Source organism: Trichechus manatus, unplaced genomic scaffold (assembly GCF_000243295.1).
Source record: "Trichechus manatus latirostris isolate Lorelei unplaced genomic scaffold, TriManLat1.0 scaffold00164, whole genome shotgun sequence".
In the NCBI taxonomy this organism is placed as follows: Eukaryota; Metazoa; Chordata; class Mammalia; order Sirenia; family Trichechidae; genus Trichechus; species Trichechus manatus.
In genome coordinates, this window is record NW_004444100.1 from 5,221,158 (window position 1) to 5,244,692 (window position 23,535).

The following is a 23,535-nucleotide window of genomic DNA, read 5'->3' on the forward strand; positions in this document are numbered from 1 at the left end:
TAACACCAAAATGACTGTCTATAAAATTTTTGTGCAGTGTTTCAGCAGAAATTTATTATTTTTTAAATAAAAATATCCCTGTAGTTATAAAGACAGAAACATTTTTTGTAAACCCAGCTTAAATATATCACTATACCTACAAGGCTAAAACTCTATGCTAACTTACTTTTCGAACCTTCTAATGCGCTATCATTATTACCCAATTACAATGATGCTTTGAATCAAGTGGTTTATCTGCACATGCTACAAGCACACGCTGTTGTTTTAATTGCTGCTGGTGTTTTTATAGTAGCTGATTTTGTCAAATTTTCTAGTGTTTTACCTACAATATTGTAGCAATTTGCGTTGAGGGGTGACACCACTCTCACGAGGCTCCTACAACCACTCCATGGGTTATTCCCATTTTACATCCTGAAGCTTGCTTGAATTTAGAAACTTGTTTAAAGTCACACAGCCATTAAGTAACTGGGTATGAGCTGTGAGTTATGTGTGCTGGACTCTGGAGCAGTGAGGGTGTGGTATTATCGCAGTTCAATCAAAATACCTTGTTCAGGGTCAGGAGCAGCAACGACCAGACTCAAATTCAGAAACCGCACATAGAAAGGGAAAAAGTCTGTGTGTGTTTGTGTCTCGGATAGAGGACTGGGATTCCTACAACCCTACTCTCTCAATTTTACAGATGAAGAAACTGAGGTTTAGAGGGTGGAAGTGACTTACCTAGGCCACAAAGCCAGGAACATGTTTGCTGGCTCCTAACATGGTGTTCTTTCCATCACATTAAACTGAAGTGGCCTGCAAAAGGTTCGGAGTCTCAAGCCCAACCCCAGTTCAAATACAGTTTAATTTAGGTTCCCGCCTAGAAAAGAATAAACTGGCACATGGGCACTTCCGGGCCAGAGACTCCACCCTAGAGGCCTCTGAGCCCTACACAGCACGCATGCGTGGGGCGCCCCGCCCGGGCTTCGCTCCACCCCATATCTTTGCGCTGCCCTCAGCGCCCGGATGTCTTCCTAGTTTTGCCGGATGTTGTTGTGAGTCAGAGAGACAGGTGAGGCGCTGATACATCATCACAGCACGCGCGGAAAACATGGCGGCGGCGGGTTTAGTGAGCGGGAAGGTAAGCAACGGCCTGGGGAAACACCCCTGCTTTTCTCTCGGTTGGAGGACTGTTACTGCCTGGGGGCTGGCTACGGAAGGACGTGAAGGCCCCCCTGCAGCAGGCACCGCCCATGACGGATGTAAGAGAAGAGGACTTGGTGTCAGCTGTTTTCCCAAGAATGCCGGCTCAGCCCGGGAATTAGAGACCCGGTTCCGATGCCACCTAGGCCTCGAAGCTGTTCTTTGCCCCGCCCTAGAGCCTGCGGGATTTTTTTCGTATTATCTTTTCTAAGGACCGGTGGTTTCCTAGTTCCTTTTATTCTGGTTCACTTTTTCTGCCTCTAGTTCCTTATGTCGACTCTTCTGACTCCAGTGTCTTTTCTCTCTTCTTTGAGGCGTTAACCTGACTTGTCTTTGCCTGCCTTTGCTGCACTCTGGTAAAGGCGTCTATGCCACTCATTCCAGAGGAGCTGAGTGGGTGCCATGCAGCTGTGTGCTTAGAATAAGTTTATTGGATCCACCTTACCAGACAGCTGAGTTGGTTGGTTGTTGTGAGTAGCAGGGCATGTGTTCTGTCATGGAGCTGGAGATTTACACTTTTCCACGCTTGTCTAGGAAGGCGTTTGTTAAAGATATTTCAAGACGTTTCCGTGATGTTTCTGTGGTGGTATCTGTGATGCCTCTTGAAGTTCGTTAGGAGCTAGCATTAGATGCGGAGATTTCGTTATATAGTGCCTATTCACGTTCTGAGGGGACCTCTTATGCCTATTATTTAGGGCCATCAGCTTTATGATATGCCATTGGCAGCATTTCCCAGTGCGGGAGTATTTGGAACAGCACGGATTGGTGATGACTCATCGAACACTAGAAGGACTGTTTACTCTTTGCAGATAGCTTCCTTTGTACTTTGAGTTTCACCCATATTCTCTCTGCTCCCCCTCCTCACCCTGTTTTGAATTATTGGACAGCATTTGTGGTTTGGTGTATGGACTGCTGGACTAGGCAGTAGAATAACAAATACGGTCCTGGTGTTGCTATTAATCTGAAAAGTGACATTTTAAAATTGGGCAGTGATGACTTTTCTGTGTTTCATATTCTTTATCTGTAGAAGGAGGTGAGCCAATCATTATTTCTTGTATTAGAGTTGTTAGGATTACATGAAATAATAAAGGCACTTTAAAAAAGACTACATACTTCTACTTGGAAACTCTCGTGGCGTAATGTTTAAGAGCTACGGCTGCTAACCAAAGGGTCTGCAGTTTGAATCCACCAGGTGCTCATTGGAAACCCTGTGGAGCAGTTCTGCTCTGTCCTGTAGGGCCGCTATTAGTCGGAATCGACTCAACGGCAACGAGTTTTTGTTTTGTTTTGTTTTTTACCTTCTACTTACTGGCTGTTTCAAATTATAGTTTGGTCATCCTTTTTTGAATTATTCACCCCGCTTGGTTTTCTTTAAAGTTTTTGCCTTTTTATATACAGAGTGGTTGCTGATATTCTGCTTGACTCTCTACATATTTGAATGTCATCCTGTTTGAGTTTTCTATCTGGACTGATCCAGTCCAGGACTTTCCAGGAGGGAATATTTCCATTTGAACTCTCCCCTTTCTTTTCAGATTAGGATCAATTTTGAAAGAAGACTTGAGGTGATGAGGCTGAGTTGTGAAGTATACAACTCACTCTTCCCTTCCAGACACTACCTCTCATAGTTTGACTTTTTAAAGTAGTTGTATATTTTATAACTCTGCTTTATCACCTCATTTATTCTCACTCATTGCAAATTGATGCACATTCCCATCACTCCACTGAAACTTTTTCCATGCCCCCTCCTAAGTAATGTTATGACCAGGAAAACCCACTTATTCTTCCCTCAGTAAGTACCCAAAAACCAAACCCATTGCCGTCAAGCCTACTCCAACTCATAGCGACCCTGTAGGACAGAGTGAAACTGCCACATAGAGTTTCTGAAGAGCGGCTGGTAGATTTGAACGGCGCCGTAGCTCTTAACCACTACGCCACCAGGGTTTCCTCAGTAAGTACAGATCTGGTTTAATGGCCCCATCATTTACCTAGTTTTACATAAAACAGATTTACAAGCATCATTTTTATAACAGCATCTAATTAATAACCAAGTCCTACCGGTTTTACCTTAAAGATATTTCTTAAATTTGCCACATCCTGATCATTTTAGTTGCTTAGGTCATGCCTTTGTTGTTCCTTTAGACTTGAGTTCTTGGCTGATTTTTCTCCTTGTGTATAGTCTCTTTGTCTACGTTCCTTTCTTTGGAGTTATCTTTCTCATGCACAAATCTGACTTTTATGCGTTTAAAAACTGCTTTAAAAACAAAAAACCTTTATTTTGTCACTGTCGCCATTAAGATAAAAATCAAAGCTGGTTAACATAGCATAAAGAGCCATGTTACCTTTCTGGCTTTATCTTATGCTTTCCTAGTTCCCAAGCTTGTTTCTTTGGGAAAGGGAATGAAGGAGAATATATATGTATCTGTGTGCGTGTGTGTGTGTATACATTCATACTTATCTATCTGTTCACCTATCCCCACCCTCACAAAGATTCATAAGACCTGTCCAGTTTAGAAATGCAGGGCAGTGGATGTTAACCGAAGCTTATTAAAAAACGATAAAACAAACAACAACAACAAAAAAACCCACTTGTGATACTTCTAAAAAATACAAATACTGGGCCACTTCCCAGATCTATTGAATTAGAACTCTCAGTGTTGAGATCTAGGATATGGAGTAATTTTTGTTATAACTATTTTACTTGCTCTGGATTTTGAGTGTCAGGAAGTGATGGAGGGATGAAGTTAATCTCTGCCATGTAGAGAAGCAGTGTAAGGTAACTGTTAAGTGCTTGGACTCTGGAGCCAAACTTGTTTCAAAAACTGACTTCACCACTTAACTACCGGTGTGACTTCAGGCAAGTTATTTAACCTCTCTCTTCTACAGTTTCCACCTGTAAAATGGGGATAACAGTACCTACCTTATGAGAGTGTTATGAGGATTAATGAGTAAATATATTTGAACAAAGCCTGGCACACAGTGGATGCTGTGTAGGTGTTATGCTATTTTAGGAAATTGAAAAATACCTTGTTTTAGAAGTCATGTCATAGTTTTGATGAGTGAAAAATCATACCAGTTGGGCATTGGTTAATGAGATGGAGCCTGACTGCCTGAATTCAAACCCTAGGTCCACTGGTTTTTAGCTGTGTGACCTTGGGCAAATTTCTTAACTTCCCTGTGTCCTAGTTTCCTCATTCGTAAAATGGGGATAGAATAGTAATTGTACTTCCATCATGGAGATAAACCCTGATTAGTTCTTGGAGTTCAGCTATCCTGTGTTGCTATATAAGTGCAGAACCATATGTTTTAACAGTGAACCAAATGGGGGAGGATTAACATCCTTTTGTGAATACTGAGGGGAGAAATAGGAACACTGACTGCAAAGGCCATCCTGTTTCCAACAGGTTTCCAACAGAGTTGAATTAATGGAATGAGTTGAACTTACCTATCACAGAGAAGGGAGTGGTGGGAGGAGATAGCCTGAAATAATTTTTGACGTTATACCAGTTCCTATGAGTCTTAGTTATCTAGTGCTGCTGTAACAGAAAACCACTAATAAAGAGAAATTTATTCTCTCACAGTCCAGTAGGCTAGAAGTCTGAGTTCAGGGCACTAGCTCCAGGTGAAGGCTTTCTCTCTCTGTCAGCTCTGGGAGAAGGTCCTTGTCATCAATTTTCCCCAGTCGAGGAGCTTCTCAGTGCAGGGACCCTGAGTCCAAGGACATACTATTCTCCTGGCTCTTGTTTCTTGGTGGTATGAGGTCCCCATGTCTCTCTGCTTGCTTCTCTCTTTTATATCTCAAAAGAGATTGGTTTAACACACAACCTAATCCTGTAGATTGAGACCTACCTCATTAACATAACTGCTGCTAATTCCACCTCATCAACATCATAGAGATAGGATTTACAACACACAGGAAAATCACATCAGATGGCAAAATGGTGGACAGTCACCCAATACTGGGACTCATGGCCTGGCCAAGCTGACAGACATTTTTGGCGGACATAATCCAATCCATGACACCGTGATAGTTACAATTCACTCTCATTCATTTATTTAACAAATATTTATTAAGCATCTAATGTGTTCCAAGCACTATATTAGGCACTGAGGATACATAAATAGCCTCGGGCCCTTAGAGCTTGTAGACTTCAGTTCTTCAAAAGGAAAACATTCACTAACAATCACCCCTTTAATTATCTAAATGAGAAATGCAACGTGTTTCAATTGAAATAGCTGCTATTTTTTTTTCTTTTTTTTAAATTGTGCTTTAGATGGTTTACAGAGCAAATTAGTTTCTCATTAAATGGTACACATACTGTTTTGTGACATTGGTTGCCAACCCTCTCCCCATCTTGACCTCAGGTTCCCTGTTAGCAGCTTTCGTGTCCCCTACTGCCTTCTCGTCCCTGCCCCTTAGCTGGTGTGCCCATTTAGTCTCATTTTATTTAATGGGCTTGTCTAATCTTTGGCTGAAGGGTGAACCTCAGGAGTGACTTCAGTGCTGAGTTAAAAGGGTGTCCAGGGGCCGTACTTATGGGTTTTTTCCAGTCTCTGTCAGGCCAACAAGTCTGGTCTTTTTTTGTGAGTTAGAATTTTGTTCTACATTTTTCTCCAGCTCTGTCTGGTACCCTCTATTGTAATCCCTGTCAGAGCAGTCAGTGGTGATAGCCGGCCACCATCTAGTTTTAAGTAGATGCTATTTTTTTTCCTTTTTTTTAATTTTCATTTTTTTAAAGAAGAACAATTTATTGTTGTAGTTTAAATGAAGTTTACATTTCAAGTTAGTCTCCCATACAAAAATTTATACGTACATTGTTATTTGACCCTAATTGCTCTCCCCGTACTATGACAGCACATTCCTCCTTTCCACCCCTGATTCCCCATGTCCATTCATCCAGCTCCTAGCCCTCTCTGCCTTCCCATCTCACCTCCGGACAGAAGCTGCCCGTTTAGTCTCTTATATCTACTTGAGCTAAGAGGCACTCTCCTCACGATTATCACTTTATGTCCCATAGTCCAGTCCAATCCCTGTCTGAAGAGTTGGCCTCAAATCGTTTTAGTTCTGAGCTGATAGAGAATCCAGGGACCATGCTTTCTGGGGTTCCTCCAGTCTCATTCAGACCATTAAGTCTGGTCTTCTTACTAGAATTTGAGTTCTGCACCCCACCTTTCTCCTGCTCCATCCAGGACTCTCTGTTGTGTTCCCTATCAGGGCAGTCATTGGTGGTAACCAGGCACCATCTAGTTCTTCTGGTCTCAGGCTGATGAAGTCTCTGGTTTTTGTGGCCCTTTCTCTCTCTTGGTAGGTGCTGTTTTTAATGAATGCTTGTATCGTGAAAACCTGTAGATCGACTGTAATTGTCATGAGGACAAGGCCTGAAATGTTTCACCTGCACCTAGCCTAGAGTGTGGTAGCACGTAGTAGGTGTTCAGTGAAGGCGAAAGAACAAGAAGGTAGAGAAAATGAAGGGGAACTAGAGTGAGAGAGATGAGTCCACTGATAGTTCTCTCGTTTTGGAGTTAGAAAGTTCTCTTGTACACTTCCATGGGCTCTGGGTTTTTCTGTGATTGTATCAGAATTTTATTCTATTGAAAATAGGTTGAAACAATGGGAGATCAGCTGATTTTTTTTTCTTAGAGTTTAGGTGGCAGTTTTTGGTAAGAATTTATTTTGTAGCTTAAAATTGGTCCTTTCCAATTCCTTTTAGATATGCTTCCAGTGCTGAGAAACCCTGCACTTTAGAAAGATAGTCTTAGTATCTGCTAGATTTTCCTGGTGAATTTTTCTGTTCCTAGACTAGATCTTGTAACATGGTACTATCTTCCTTGCCTGATGAATATTCTTTCTTTATTTTTTGGCATTCTTTATCAAACGAAAATTTGAGTACCTATTATGTGATAATGGGTTCTGTGGATGCAAGGGTGGTTTAAACACATAACTTTATTCTTGGGACACAAGAATAAAAAATACACAAGAATAAAATTTGCAATTTTAATAAGTCATTTCAATTTGTGAATTATTAAAAACTTGGCTTTTTTGAAAGAATTAAAATGTGAAGTCTTTGATTTGATGAGACGTAGCTACTTGCACTAGATGAAATACTGTATTATAATCTAACCTTTTTATTTTCACTTTTTAGTGGAAGGAAGTCCTTATGAAATCTACCTGCCTTCTCTTATTGGCACTATTATAATGTATATATAGTAATAGGTATAAGAGAAGTCATTCATTTAGTCCTTATTTGTGCCTCCTGAGACTATGTTATACCTGCTTCCTGTCTTACATTGTTGGTCATGCTAATGTCCTTAAGTAGCAATAATAGTTCTGCCACCCACCCTTCATTGAGAATTGTATTATCCTCTGTATCTCAAAGGTTCACTTCTTCACTGTCAGAATTTCTATGGTATGTTACCCTTAAAACCATCTGTGTTCTATACTTCCTTAGTTCTACCGTCATTACTGATTAACATGTCCCAAACAAAACTCAGTATTTTTCTAAATATCTTCCTAAGCCATCTGCTTCTTCTCATTCTTGCTGCCAGTGCCTTACTTGAAGCCATCCTAATCTCTCCCTCCCTGAATTACTGCAGCTGTTCATTCTTGGCCCCGTAGCCAGCATGTTGGCTCAGAGAAGGCAAGTCTGACCATGGCGTTCCTCTCTTAGAACTCTCCAGTGGCTTTTCTTTGTCTTCAGGATAAATTCCAAACTCTCAGTTTCTTGAATATGGCGTATAAAACCTTTTATTATCTGATCTGGTCTCTATTCTTCCCTCTAACTTCTTTGGCCTCTACCCTCAGATATTTGGGCTTTAGCCATCCAGTAGACTACTTGCTCTCTGTATAGTTCCCTTCTACCAAGGTCATATACTCTCTGCCTTACCTCATCCTTTTCTAGTTAATATTGCCATTCTTCAGGTCTCAGCTTATATGTCACTAAAGTCTTCCTGACTCTTACCTTGTCTGAGCCCCCTAAGTCTAGGTCAAAAAAAAACAAAAAACCAAACCAGTTACCACTGAGTTGATTCCAACTCACAGTGACTCCACGTGTTTCAGAATAGAACTGTGCTCCATAAAGTTTTCAGTGGTTGTGGTCTTTCAGAGTTAGATCGCCAGTCTTTTCTTCTGAGGCATCTCTGGATTCGAACTGCCAATCTTTGGGTTAGCCAAGCACTTTAGGGTTTGCGCCACTCAAGTACTCGAAGTCTAGGTTAACCCATTGCCATCGAGTCGATTCTGATTCATAGCGACCCAGTCTAGGTTAGGTATTATTTATTAGGGCCAGCTCTGGCACCCTATTCGTACTTCTATCATATGTTGTAATGGTTTGTTTTCTTGCCCTAATCCCCAGTTAGACTGTAAATGCTATGAAGACAGTGACTGAATCTCATTCATTTAAACCTAGCAGCTTATTCTGTGCCTGGCACATTGTAAGCATTCAGTATATATTTATTGAAGAAATGCTTGAAAATGGCATCTTGTTCAGGATCCTCTGCATACTTCCATCACACTGTACTATGACCTTTGATTTACTGGTCTGCATGACACTACTGGTTTAGTCAGACATTCTTTTTGGTGTGTGTGTTTTTCCACTAACACCTTTTACCCCCAGCATATAACAAAAAAAACCAAACCCGTTGCTGTCGAGTCGATTCCGACTCAGCATATAGTTGGTGCTTAATGTATATGGTGAATATATGAGTAAAGAAACTTCTAAATCAGATTAGGTGGAGTGGGGGTGGGTGGAAGAGTTTAGGGAGACTATTGTTTGTGCTCTTTTGAAGGACTTAGTAGAAGTTGCTAAAAGAGGGAAGGCGTAGAAAGAACAGAATGCACACAAAAAATGACAGAAAACTTTCAGGGAACAGGTGAGTTCAAGCAGTGTGGCTATCGAGGTAAAGTGTGGAGTCAGAAAAAATTTTTTTATTTTTTATTGTGCTTTAGGTGAAAGTTTACAGCTCAAGTTAATTTCTCATGCAAAAAGTTGTACACATACTGTTTTGTGACATTAGTTGCAATCCCCACAATGTGACAGCACACTCCCCCATTCCACCTCGGGCTCCCTGTGTCACTTCAACCAGTTCTGCCCCTTCCTGCCTTCTCATCCTGCTTCCGGACAGGAGCCGCCCATTTGGTCTCATGTATCTGACTGAACTAAGAAGTATACTCCTCATGTATGTTATTTTTTGATTTATAGTCTTGTCTAATCTTTGTCTGAGGAGTAGGCTTCGGGAATGGTTTCAGTTCTGGGTTAACAGAGTGTCCGGGGACCATAGTTCTGGGGGTGCTTCCAATCTCTGTCAGACCATTAAGTCTGTCTGGTCTTTTTATGTTAATTTGAGTTCTTCTCCACACTTTACCCCTGCTCTGTCTGCAACTGTCTTTTGTGTTCCCTGTCAGGGTGGTCATCAGTGGTAGCCAGGTACCATCTAGTTCTTCTGGTCTCAGGCTGGTGGAACCTCTGGTTTATGTGGTCCTTTATTCTCTTGGGTTAATATTTTCCTTGTATCTTTGGTTTTTTTCATTCTCCTTTGCTCCGAGTGAGATGGGACCAGTTGATGCATCTTAGATGTCTGCTGGAGTCGGAAGAATTTTAAGCTCAGACATGGCATGACCAGATGTGCATTTTATAAAGATGAGTCTTGGCAGTGGTTACACGTTACATACCTAATAGATTGTTGAAAGGTGAGTAGATTGGGAGAAGAGAGACCAGAATGTTATTTTAGCAATGTAGGCTAGAAATAATGAAGCTAGTGTCAGAGGGGAAAGTTTGAGTGGCTTATGAGATAGGGTGGGGGTGGTGAAGTGGAGTCATTTAGGGTAAGTGGGTAGATGAGATGCCTTTGACAGAGTTGGGAATATCAGAGAAGAGCAGATTTAGGATAGAACATACTGAGTTTGAGGTGCCTGTGGATTTTTCAAGCGGAGAAATACTCGGTAGTACTTAGATATTTGGGTGTGGAGCTTACTAGAACATCTATGTTCATGAGAGATAATTGGTCTTTAGTTTTATTTTCTTGTAATGTCTTTGTCCGGTTTCCGTATCAGGGTAATGCTGGCCTTGTGGAATTAGTTGGGAAGTGTACTTCCTTTTTAGTTTTCTGAAAGTGTTTATGTAGAGTTGGTATTATTTCTCTCTTAATTATTTGGTAGTATTCACTAGTAAACCCCTCTGGGTCTGGAATTTTCTTTGTTGGAAGGTTTTTAATTTAACTTTAATTTCCTTAATGGATACCAGGCTACTTAGGCTGTTTTTCTTTTTAAGTGAACTTCGGTAGCTTGTGTCTGTCAAGAATTTATCCATTTTGTCTGAGTTGTCAAGTTTATTGGTGTAAACTTGTTCATAAATTTCCTTAGTATCCCTTCCTTATCGGTAGAATCTGTAGTAATATTACTGCTCTAATTCTTATTATTACAGATTCTACCGATAAGAAAAGGATAGTATTATTGCTCTAATTCCTGTTATCGGAGCCCTGGTGGCCGTGGTTAAGCAATAGGCTGGTAACCGAAAGGTCGGCGATTTGAACCCTCCAGCCGTTCCGCGGGAGTAAGATGTGACAGTCAGCTTCCATAAAGATTTACAATCTTGGAACCCCTGTGGGACAGTTCTGCTCTGTCCTATAGGGTCGCTGCTATGAGTCGGAATTGATGGCAATGAGTTGGCTTTTTTTTCTTTTCCCTAAAATTCCGTTTATTAGTAATCTGTGTCTTGTTTTTTCCTGATTGGTCTGGCTAGAGTTTTACCAATTTTATTGAATCTTTCGGCTTCATTGATTTTCTCTTTTAATTTCTGCGCTAATCTTTATTCCTTCTGCTTACTTTGGCTTTAATTTGTATCTTTTTCTGCTTAAGGTAGAAGCTGATGTCATTAAGATCTTTCTTTTTTTTCTAATAAGGGCATTTAATGCTATATATTTCTCATTAAGTACTGCTTTAGTGGCAACCCACAATTTTGATATGATGTGTTTGTATTTTTATTCAGTTCAAAATACTTTCTCATTTCCTTTTTGATTTCTTCTTTAACCTATGGGTTATTTGGAAGTGTTATTAATTTTCAAATATATGGGGATGTTCCAAAGATAGTTTTGTTATTGATTCATACTGTAATTCTGTTGTGGTCACAGAACATGTATTGTGTTAGATTTACTGAGATTTGTTTTATTGGCCTACAGTGTGGTCTGTCTTGGTAAATGTTTTATTGGCCTGCAGTGTGGTCTATCTTGGTAAATGTTTTGCGTGCACTTGAAAAGTTGTGTATTCTGTTGTTGGATAGAGTGTTCTGTTAGTGCCAGTTAGGTACGTTGGTTAATAGCATTGTTCAAGTCTTCTATATTCTTGCTGATTTTTCTCTCTTAATGCATTGACCTTATGAAATGATCTTTGTACCTGATAATATTTTTTTGCTCTGATAATCTACTTTTGTCTGAAGTAAATATATTCAGGCTTTGTTTTGATTAGTGTTAGCATGATATCTTTTCCATCTTTTTATTTTTAACCTATTTGTCTTTATATTTAAAATGCTTTTCTTTCAGGAAGCATAGAATTAGGTCTTACTCTTGTATCCAATCTTACAGTCTCTTCCTTTTAGTTGGGCTCCTTACACTACATTTGATGTGATTATTGATATGGTTAGGTTTGTCTGTCATCTTGCTGTTTGTCTCATTTTTTCTTTGTTTTCTTTTCCTTCCCTCTGTGATTAATTGAGTATATTTTGCTATTTCGTTTCTATTTCCTTTGTTGGCTCATTACTTATAACTTTTTGTTATGTTAGTGATTACTTTTGAGTTTACAGTATAAATCTTTTACTTACCACAGCTTTCACAAGTTATCATGCTACTTCACATAAAGTATAAGAACCTGGAATAGTATACTTCCATTTCTCTACTCCTGGCCCTTGTGCTGTTTTTCTCATATATTTTACTTTTTCTTCCAGCTCATTGGTGTTCTGTTCACTTTTTTTTTTCCCAGCGCCCCCTTCCCTGTTTCATTTTGGATAGTTTCTATTACTGTGACTTCAGGTTCACTATTGTGCACTTATTTATGCTTTCAACAGTCAAAAGCGATTTAGATAACAAGAAATAAGGTATATTTGTCCACGTAGTTACCATTTTGGGTGACTTTTATTCCTCTGTCTAGGTCAAGATTGCCTTTTAGAATTTATTCTAACTGAAGGACTTCTTTTAACTTGTTCTATAGGCCTGATGGTGATGAATTTTCTCAGCTTTTATGTATCTGAAAGTGTCTTTATTTTGCCTTTTTCTGAAAGGTGTTTTCTCTGGGTATTGAATTTTAGATTGACAGTGTTGTTTTTTTTTTAGTTCTTTAAGTAAGGGTGTTGCTTCACTGTCTTCTGGTCTCCGTTGTTTCCAACAAGAAATCTCCTGTTATCATTGTACATAATGTTTTTCCCCCTGGCTGCTTTTAAGATTTTCTCTTTAGCACTGATTTTGAACAATTTGATTATAATGGGCCTTTGTTTTGTTTTCTTTGTGATTCTTGCACCTGGGGTTCATTGAGCTGTTTAAATCTGTGGGTTTATTGTTGTGTGCTATCAAGTCAATTCCAACTCTTAGCAACCCTATATAACAGAGTACAATTGCCTCAGAATTTCATAGGCTGTAATCTTTATGGGAGAAAGATGCGGCAGTCTGCTTCTGTAAAGATTATAGCCTTGGAAACCCTATGGGGCAGTTTTATCCTGTTCTATAGGATTGCCGTGAGTTGGAATTGACTCGATGGCATTGGGTTTGGTTTTTGTTTTGGTTTAATCTTTACAGGAGCAGATTGCCAGGTCTTTCTCCTGTGGAGCCACTGGTAGGTTCGAGCCACTGACCTTTTGATTAGCAGCCAAGAACTTAACCGTTGTGCCACCAGGACTCCATTATGGGTTTATAGTCTTCATCAGATTTGGAAAATTTTCTGCCAGTATTTCTTCCAAAGTTTTTTTTTTGTTGTTGTTTCTCCCCATTATCATCTCCTTCAGGGACTCCAAATGCATGTGTACTAGGCCATTTGAAGTTTTCCTGTAGCTCACTGGTCCTCTGTTCACTTTTTTTTTTTTTTTTTTTTCCTCCCTGTGTTTCATTTTGGATAGTTTTATTGCTATGACTGCAAGTTCACTCTTCTTCTGTGATATCTAATCTGCCACTGATCATACCCAGTATATTTTTCATTTTAAACATTGTAGTTTACATCTCCATATGTTCAGTCGGATCTTTTTAATATTTACACCGTCTCCTCTGAACAAGTTCCAGCTTTTCTCTAGCTTTTTGAACACGTGGAATACACTTATAATGATACTGTAACATCCTTGTCTGTTAATTTTATCATCTTTGTCATATCGATTGTTTTTTGATTGATTAGTTTTTCTCCCCTTGTTGGTCGTATTTTCCTGTCTCTTTTCATAGCTGGGTAATTTTTTACTGGATGCCAGACCTTGTGAATTTTACTTGTTGGTTGCTAGATATTTTTGTAGTCTTGTAAAATATTCTTGAACTTTGTCCTAGAAGTTGCTCCAGTTACTTGGAAACAATTTGATACTTTTGAGTCTTACTTTTAAACTTTGTTAGATGGTATCAGCACAGCATTTAGTGTAGGATTAATTTTGCCCCACTGCTGAGACAAAGGAACCCTGGTGGCGCAGTGGTTAAGAGCTGAGGCTGCTAACCAAAAGGTTGGCAGTTTGAATCCACCAGCCACTTCTTGGGAACTCTGTGGGGCAGTTCTGCTCTGTTCTGTAGGGTTGCTATGAGTTGGAATTGACTCGACAGCAGTGAGTTTTTTGGACTGAGTCAAGACCATTCTGAGTACTCTACCCAATACCTTGTGAATTGTAAGGTTTTCCACTCTGGTGGGAACGGCTCCATGTGAGCCTGTGGATTGATTCTTCTAGTCATTTCATGTGCCCCCCCCCCCAATATCTTGGGTAGTTTACCTACACATACGCACTGATCAGTACTCTTCTGAATACTGGAGGAGGACTCTAGATCTCTTGAGTTCTCTCTCTCTGAAGTTTTCTTTTTTCTCTGCTACTCTGTCCTGTGAACTCTAGCTGCCTTGGCCTTCGCAATTCCAAGCTCTGTCAGCTCAACTCAGGGAGACACTGGGTACTTTTTGAGGTTTCTCACCCTCTGCGATGGCTGGAAACTCTTGAGACAGTAAGCTGAGGGCAGTCGTAGGGCTTACCTCATTTGTTTTATGTCTCAACAATCACTGTCTTTATTGTCTGATGTATAGTATTTTGAAAACCATTCATAGACTTGGTCTTTTTTCTTTTTTAGTTGTTTCAGGCAGAGGATGAGTTGGTCTCTATTACTTCTTCTTGTCTGCAAGTGGAACTGGTTACATAGGATTATCTTTCTGTTTTTAGTGGAGTTAATACCTGTGTGTTCTATACATTTTTTTGTTGTTGTTAAGCCTAGTCTGAATATTTGACTGTGTTCCAGATTTGTTTCTTTTGTTGTTGTAAACTCCTAAGATGGTCTGTTTTCTCCCATAGTTTTTGTGAATAACCATTTCTTTTTTATTGGTCTCCATTAATTCTCTTCTGTACTTTCTGCGAGGTGACATTGTCAAGACAGTCAAGAATCTTATCGGATGTTATGCATTTAGAGAATGTGCCAATAGGTGTTTGGGTTTCTAAAGGTCATCATCACATCTATAGAGGGGTTTTATACCAGTTTCTAATTTATTTCAAAGTATCTCTCCTCCCTCCCCACCATCTCATTTGTAGCCTGTATGTTCTCCCACAACAGTAGCATTCCTTTCCTCTTTTTCTTTTGCAGGTACACTTAGTGTTAAGTGGTGTTACTCCCTCAAATCTTCTGTTTGATCTGTCCTTCTTGCTTTTTTTTTCCCTCAGGGTATATCCTTCCATTGTTGAATTTAGTGACATGATTTATATCTGATAATTCTTCTCTAGTACTCTTGAGATTTGGTTTAAATTCTTATTTAAAGCTTCGCATTTTGTGTTTATCATCTGTTATTTTTAAGGTTTTTCTTGTGAAACAAAACTCAGACATAGAAAATCACACTTGGCTATTTTGAGTCCATTTTCAGTGTTGAACCCAATATTTTACTTAATGTTTGTTAAAAATATAAATTTTAAGTGGAATTTGCATATTAAGACACATAGCAGTTAGCTTGACATTTTTGTTTGTGAAGGTCAAGATTGTGATTATCACTCATCAGTAAAACAAACTTTTCATGTGTAATAAAGCAAACTTCCAGTTTATCTTTATTTGGAGTGCTCTTTAGTCTGAGTGATGTTTTTAAAATAAAACATTTATATATGAAATAACCAGAACTTGGCTAGGCATTGTAGGTAAATATCCTCCAATTTTTTTTTTTTAAATGAAGATGGAAATGTACTGAATAAAGTAATTTGATTAATCTTATTTTTGCTGTTCCAGATTATATATGAACAAGAAGGGGTATATATTCACTCATCTTGTGGAAAGACCAGTGACCAAGACACCTTGATTTCAGGAATATTACGTGTTTTAGAAAAGGTATGTTTCTAGTAAATGGTTTCATTTAATAAATGTTTATGGTAGTGTTTCATCTTTGGGCCGTTATCAGAAAGTTTGAATTTCATCTGTAAGATAAAATTCCGTAATCGAACAGTGGTTTTAAGTTTAACATGGAAATGATTTTGAAATAAAATTCTTTGACTACATAAGTAAAATGGCATGAAATATTTTAAAACTTATTATTCTAGAAGCTGTATTAGTGTTAAGTTTTTATAATGAAAAATAAGAATTAAAAAATGTGTATGACATTTGTTGTCAAACAGTGGTTTACATATTATATTTTATATTTAAAGTGCTAATATTTAAGGGTTTAAAAGTTTTTTTTGGGTTTAGGGAATAAAAATGTGACTAAGAATGTAGGATGTTATTGAATAATAAATATGGTTCGTAATTTCTTTCTCTAGGATTCTGAAGTAATAGTGGACTGGAGACCATTGGATGATGCATTAGATTCTTCTAGTATTCTCTATGCTCGAAAGGTATTTAAGAAAAAAAATGTGGGACTAAAGGAATGCCATTTTTTAAATAACAGCTTTATTGAGATATAATTCACATACTGTAAAATTCACTCTTTTAAAGTCTGCAATTCAGTGTAAAATTAGTATATTCACAGAGTTGTGGAACCATCACTGATACCTAATTTTAGAACATTTTCATTACCCTAAAAAAGAAACTCTGTACCCATTAGAGGTTACTCCTTATTACCCCCATCCCCATCACCTGGCAACCCACTAATCTACTTTCTGTCTTTAGGATTTGCCTGTTCTGGACATTTAATATAAGTGAAATCATATAGTGTGTGTTCTTTTGTGACTGACTTCTTTCACTTAGCATAATGTTTTCAAGGTTCCATCCATATTATAGCATGTACCAGTACTACATTTCTTTTCGTTGCTGAATGACATTTCATTTATGGATAATACCACATTTTGTTTATCCATTTATTAGTTGATGGACATTTGGGTTGTTTTCACTTTTGGGGCTATTATGAATAATGCTGTGCATTTGTGTACAATTTTTTGTGTGGACATATGTTTTAATTTCTCTTGTGAGTGGAATTGCTGGGTAATATGTAACTCTGTGTTTTAACATTTGGGGAACCTCTCAACTTTTTTCCAAAACAGCTGCACCATTTTACAATCTCACCAGCAGTTTTTCAAGGTTCCAATTTCTCCGCATTCTCGTCAGTACTTGTTCTTTTTATTTTGATCAACCTGGTGTGTATGGAGTGTTACCTCATTGTGGGTTTGATTTGCATTTCCCTGGTGGCTTAATGTTGAGCATTTTTTCAGGTACTTATTGCCCATTTGTATATCTTCTTGATATACAAATCCTTTGCCCATTTTGACTATTTGTCTTTATTGTTGAGTTGTAAGAGTTCTTTATATATTCTGGATACGAGTCCCTTGTCAGATGTATGACTTGCAAATATTTTCTCCCGTTCTGTGGGTTGTGTTTTCATTTTCTTAATGGTATCCTGTGAATCATGAAAGTTTTTAATTTTGATCAAGTAAGAATTTAATTTTTTTGTTGTTATTGTTGCTTGTGCTTTTGATGTCATATCTTAAGAAACTCTTGCCTTTGTAATAAGCAAGCTAAGGTTATAAGGATTTACTCCTATATTTAAGACTTTCGTAGTTTTAACTCTTAAATTTAGATCTGTGATCCATCTTGAGTTAATTTTTGTATATGGTGTGAGATGGGGAAGAATTTATAATGGCTAGGGGAAGTTTTATAATGGGAACATACTTTTTATTGAATGGTTGTACTTCCAGTTTGGTTATGCTTTTCTTTTCTTACATCCCTGTTTTAATATTTTCCTTTAAAAATTATATAAAAGATTTCTAAATAAAATTTATTTTTATCTGAATTATGCATTTTCCTACATAAGTCCTGTAAGTTTTACAAGGCTTTTTATGAAATACAAAGGTACCTTCACTTTCCCACCAAATTTTCCATTTCCCAAGGTAGTCACAATCAAACCTTGTCTGTTTCTTTGGTTATTTACAGCCCTCTGTCTAAATAACATTCTTCTAATGCTACTATTTGATTTTTTTTCCCCCAATTCAGATATTGTGGTGACTTTTCACTATAGAAGGCAGAGATTTAGCTTGATTTTAATTATCATTCACCTCTGAACTCTCATTCACGTTGTCCACATTTTTTTCTCAAAACATGTAAACGTTAATTTCATGTCCTTAAGAGACGTTTTTCCCAGAGCCTTATGACCAACTCAGTCTGGACTGGTTGCGCTCTTCGTTTGCTATGCAGCGGTCATCCTGGGGATTCTTTTGCCTCTTTTCCTTGTTTTAATCACCCTGTTTTCTATATCCCATGCTGTCTTTTATTCTGATTTACTCCCTTGTTTTGGTGGAGCTCCAGTAGCTTGCTGAGAAAAAGAGTGTATGAGAACAAAGAAAATTTTAGACTTTTCTATCCTTATTCTGAATTGAGAGTTTGACTGGCATAGAATTCCAGTTTGGAAGTAAAATTTCCTATGGATTTTTAAAGCTATTCCCCTAGGTGTGTCTAGTTTGCTTTATGATGTTAAGTCTAGTGCTGTTCTGATTCCTGATCTTTGTTTTTTTCCCCACTCTAGAAGCTTTTAGGATTGCCTCTTTGTTCCTAGTGTTCTAGATGTCCTGGTGTGTCTTTGTGGTCTTTTGATCCACTGTGCTGGGTATTTGGTGGGCTCTTTTAACATGGAGGCCCATGTCCTTTATTTCTGGGAAGTGTTCTTGAATTATTTCAGTGATGATTTCTTTCTGTTGGTTTTTTCTTTCTGAAATTCTTTGGACTAGGAAGCCTAGAACATAAATCTTTAATAAATCTTTTTATGTTTTCTATGTTCTAATTCTCTCTTCTTTTTTTTTTTGGTACTGTTTTCTAGGAAGTGTCTGCAGCTTTATCTTCCAATTCCTTTTTTGCCTTTTTCACCTCTGCTATATTTTTAATTTCTCAGACATCTCTTGATCTGAGCGCCCCCCCCCCTTTTATAGCATTTTGTTGCTCATGGATGTAGTATTTCTTCTTATTTCTGAGAAGTTTAGTGAGAACTTCTTAGAGAAGCCTTCATCTCTGTATAGTTCCTGTAAATTGCCTTTTTTTTTCTTTTTTTGGTGTTCGGTGATCTTTGTGGTGTGGTGCTCATACTTAACAGCAATAGGCATGGTGATAGTGGGACTCTTCTTAGGGTGACCTGGCTAGTTTCTGAAGGAATCCCTGATGTCAGAATCTAGGTCTTTTCTCTTGGGCTAGTCAGATTTGCCAGAGCAGCTGCAGATTCTTGCCTGGAGAGGGCAAGCCTGGATGCCAGTGTTCTGAACACTGAGTGGAGGCAGAAAGCTGGGAGTCTCACCAACTTTATTATATAGTTGGACTTCCAATTAATTCTCCTGTTTTCAGTGCAATTTCCCCTTGCTCAGTGTGCCGGTTTCCCCTAATCCAGAGATATTCTGCTTTACCTCTAATGAGTAAGCCTCCAGCCTCTGGACTTTTGTTGGTTGACCTCCCTTCCAGAAGTACCGTATTTACCAGTTTGTATGCTTTGGATGTTGAGGCGTTTCTGTGGATACTTCTCGGCTTTCCTCACTGCTGTTCTAGGATTATGCTTTTACAGGTCTAAACTATCCATCAGCTTTCTTGTTTTCAGGTTTTTTTTTTTCCCCTCCTGTCCTTTTTTTTTTTTAATACAAAAAGGAGCAGAGGTAAATGTGTTTAATTTGGCATTTGTAAGCTGGACGTAAGATGCTTTATTTTTATCTTAATTGTGCACTTCACTCATTCATTCAGCAAATACTGGAGTGCTTACTATGTGCCAGCTGCTAGGAGTACACCTTTGAACAGAACAAATTCCCTAAATCCCTACTCCTCTTCAGTTTATGTTCTGATGGATGCGGGTGAGACAGTACACAGATAAGTAAAATATGCATTGTGTCAAGTGGTGATAGATGCTATGGAGAAACAGTGGGAAAGGGAATTGTAAGTGTTATTGGTGGGGACAGTGGTGGGCATTGGGTTTTTTAAATTGGGTGATCATGGAGGGCTCCCTGAGAAAATTACATTTGAGCAAAGATCTGGGAGAAAAAACACTCCACTTTATAATTTTTATTTTATTTTTTATTGTTGTAGTTAAATGACGTTTACATTTCAAGTTAGTCTCCCATACGAAATTTTATACATACATTGTTATGTAACCCTAATTGCTCAGCCCATTCTGTGACAGCACACTTCTGCTTTCCGCCCCTGATTCCCCATGTCCATTCACCAGCTCCTAACCCTCTCTGCCTTCCCATCTCACGTCTGAACAGAAGCTGCCCCTTTGGTCTCTTGTATCTACTTGACTAAGAGGCACACTCTTCACGAGTATCACTTTATGTCCCACAGTCCAGTCCAATCCTGTCTGAAGAATTGGCCTTGGAAATTGTTTTAGTTCTGGGCTGATAGAGAATCCAGGGGCCATGCTCTCCAGGGTGCCTCCAGTTCCATTGGTCCGTTGATGGGCACCAAGGTTGTTTCCATCTTTTTGCTATTGTGAACAGTGCTGCAATGAACATGGGTGTGCATATATCTATTCGTATGACGGCTCTTATTTCTCTACGATGTATTCCAAGGAGCGGGATAGCTGAATCTTATGGTACTTCTATTTCTAGCTTTTTAAGGAAGTGCCAAATTGATTTCCAAAGTGGTTGTACCATTTTACATTCTCACCAACAGTGTATAAGTGTTCAGTCTCTCCACAACCTCTCCAGCGTTTATTATTTTGTGTTTTTTGATTAAGGCTAGCCTTGTTGAGGTGAGATGATATCTCATTGTGGTTTTGATCTGCATTTCTCTAATGGCTAATGATTGTGAGTGTTTCTTTACGTGTCTGTTAGCCTCCTGAATATCTTCTTTGGCGAAGTGCCTGTTCATGTCCTTTGTGCATTTTTTAATTGGGTTATTTGTCTTTTTGTTGTTGAGGTTTTGCAGTATTCTTGTAGATTTTAGATATTAGACGCTGATTGGATTTGTCATAGCCAAAATTTTTTTCCCAGCCTGTAGGTTGTCTTTCTACTCTTTTGGTGAAGTCTTTTGATGAGCATAAGTGTTTGATTTTTTTTAGCTCCCATTTATCTAGTCTCTCTTCTGGTGCTTGTGCATTGTTACTTATGGTCCGAATTCTGTTTATGCCATGTATTAGGGCTCCTGGCATTGTCCCTATTTTTTCTTCCACGATCTTTATCGTTTTTGATTTTATATTTAACTCTTTGATCCATTTTTCCACTTTATAATTTTATTCATTTACTTCTTTCCCCTATTTTTCAGTTTATTTCCACTTCTTAATTATTAGTTTTTCTTATCATATTTTCCTGTTCTTACAAATTTTCCTTTTTAAAAAGAATTTTACCAGCAATACATGAATACATTCTTAACTGTAAAATGCTCAAATAGTAGCAAGTTGAAGTCCCGCTTGACGGTGACCCTGTTGCTTGCCTGGTCCTGTTTAGCATACAGCTTTCTTGACCTTTATGGGTACATGTTTCATATCTATATATGTACATGTAGAAAGACCTGGTTTTCTTCTGTGTATTACTTAATTGCATAATCATTATATTGCACACATTTTTGCAACTTTTTTTTACTATTACATACTTATTATCTTTAAATGTTAACTTGTATCAGTCTTAAAACTACTGTGTAATATTTCTTTTTTTAAAATAGTTTCTTTTGTGTTTTTTGTTGTTGTTGGGAATACACACATCAGAACATACACCAATTCAACAGTTTCTACATGCACAATTCAGTGATACAGATTACATTCTTCGAGTTGTGCAGCCATTCTCACCCCCCTTTTCTGAGTTGTTTCTCCCCTGTTGACATAAACTCACTGCCCCCCAAGTTTTCTATCTAATCTTTCAAGTTATTGTTGTCAGTTTGATCTCATATGGATAGATCTTAGAAGAGCACAATGCTTAAGGCAGACATTCTTCACTAGTTAAGCTAAGCTGTTGTTTGGTTTTAAGAAGACTTCAGGGGATACTTTTGGTTTAAGGTTTAAAGATTATCTCGGGGCAGTAGTTTCAGGGGTTCATCCAGCCTCTATGGTTCCAGCAAATCTGGATTCCATGAGAATTTAAAATTTTGGTGTGCATTTCTCCCCTTTTGAACATGACTCTTCTGCAGTTACGTTAATCAGCTGTGCAACCCTACCCTTAATCAGTGTGATTCTTCCATCATTGTAAACCAAAACTCAGTACTCCATAATACTGTGTAGTATTTCATTGACTGCCGTTTAGTTATTGACCAGGACTTCGAACTGTTTATGTTCCAGTTCAAACCCCTGCTGAGAATCTGCATTTATACCCCAGATATACTGAATCAGAATTTACATTTTTTAACAGGATCCCCAGGTGATTCTTATGTATAATACATATTGAGAACCACTGCTCTACTAGTGGTTCTCAGAATTGGTTCCTAACCAGCAGCATTAGCATCACCTGGGAACTTGTTAGAAATGCAGATTCTCAGTAGGGGTTCAAACTGAAGGAACAAACCAGTTTGAAGCCCTGTTAGTGACTCATTCCTCAATTGATGGATGTTAGGGTATTTCTGGTTTTTCACTATTACAAGCACTACTGCAGTGAAAATTCTTACATGTACCTATTTGTGTATGTATGTGAGTATTTCTCTAGGGTAGGTAATGAAGAGAGCTATTGTGGTGAAATAAACATGCATGTTTTGAATTTCAGTAAACATGGCTAAATTGCCCTCCTGGAGACAGTGCTAGGGGTCACTGTCATCAGTAGTGTAAGAAGAGCCTATTTCCTCACACTTGCGTATTTGATAAGTATTTTTAATTGAATGGGGGCAAAAAATGAAATTTCTTTTTAACTGCTCTTCTCTGATTGCTGCTATGGTTGGACACCTTTCTATATTTTTGACATTTTATATTTCCTCTTTTTTTGACTCGTTCATACTGTTTGCTTATTTTTCTGTTTAGATGTTTGCCTCTAAGTGATTGGTAGGGGTTTTTTCTGTGTTCTGGATGTTTTTCTCATCTGTTACGTATTTTGGAAATATTTTCTCCCTTTTGTTTATCTTTAACTTATTTATGGTATCTTTTTGTTGTATAGGAGTTAAACTTTTTGATTTAGTCAAATTGTTATAACCCTTTAGACTTTGGTTTTATTCTGTTTTAAAGTTGAAAATGCTACAAAACTCCGCATGCAAGTATCTTATTTGTAGCTTTTGACTAATTGGCTAATTTTGATTACCATTAAGAGAATATGCAACCAGTGGTGACTTAATTGATTAGCCACCATTGGCAGTTTTCCTCAAATAACTAGAAGTCTGGAGGTTGGGAGCTGTTTGCAATGGCTCTCTTGCCTTTTCTTTTGTGGTCATAGGATGGCTGCCATGTTTTTAGGCATCACAGCTACATTCAAAGCAGGAAAAAGGGGGAGGGGAATAAGACTTTTATTAGGAAAGCAGAAGCATTTCTAGAATTTCCATTGTTGACTTTTGTTATATTTCCTTGTCAACCCTATCTGCAAGGGAAGCTGGACAGGCTTTCTTGCCTTTTTGGGAAAGATGGCAAAGGAGAAGAGTAGAGGAAATAATGTTCAGTTTTCCCTGTAGCATTGTCTGCCACAACCTACAAACTTAATTTATATAGAATCTGAGATGATATTATGGATTGAAATTAAATTCTAGTTTTAGACCATAAATATTTTATGTTATTAATTATTTTAGGACTCCAGTTCAGTTGTAGAATGGACCCAGGCCCCAAAAGAAAGAGCTCATCGAGGAATGGAACATCTGAACAATTATGAAGCAGAGTGGGAC

At 38.2% G+C, this 23,535-nt stretch overlaps 1 protein-coding gene across 1 annotated transcript in view; it reads left to right on the top strand.

The window, feature by feature from the left end:
* Positions 1 to 975: 975 nt before the first annotated feature.
* Positions 976 to 23,535, top strand: part of TBC1D15 (TBC1 domain family member 15) — a 63,733-nt gene continuing 41,173 nt past the window's right edge. Inside the window, exons 1-4 of the mRNA XM_023740840.1 lie at positions 976 to 1,117; positions 15,589 to 15,687; positions 16,113 to 16,187; positions 23,443 to 23,472. Coding sequence (XP_023596608.1) covers positions 1,088 to 1,117; positions 15,589 to 15,687; positions 16,113 to 16,187; positions 23,443 to 23,472 — 234 coding nt within the window. The 5' untranslated portion in view covers positions 976 to 1,087. The remainder of the gene's footprint in view (positions 1,118 to 15,588; positions 15,688 to 16,112; positions 16,188 to 23,442; positions 23,473 to 23,535) is intronic.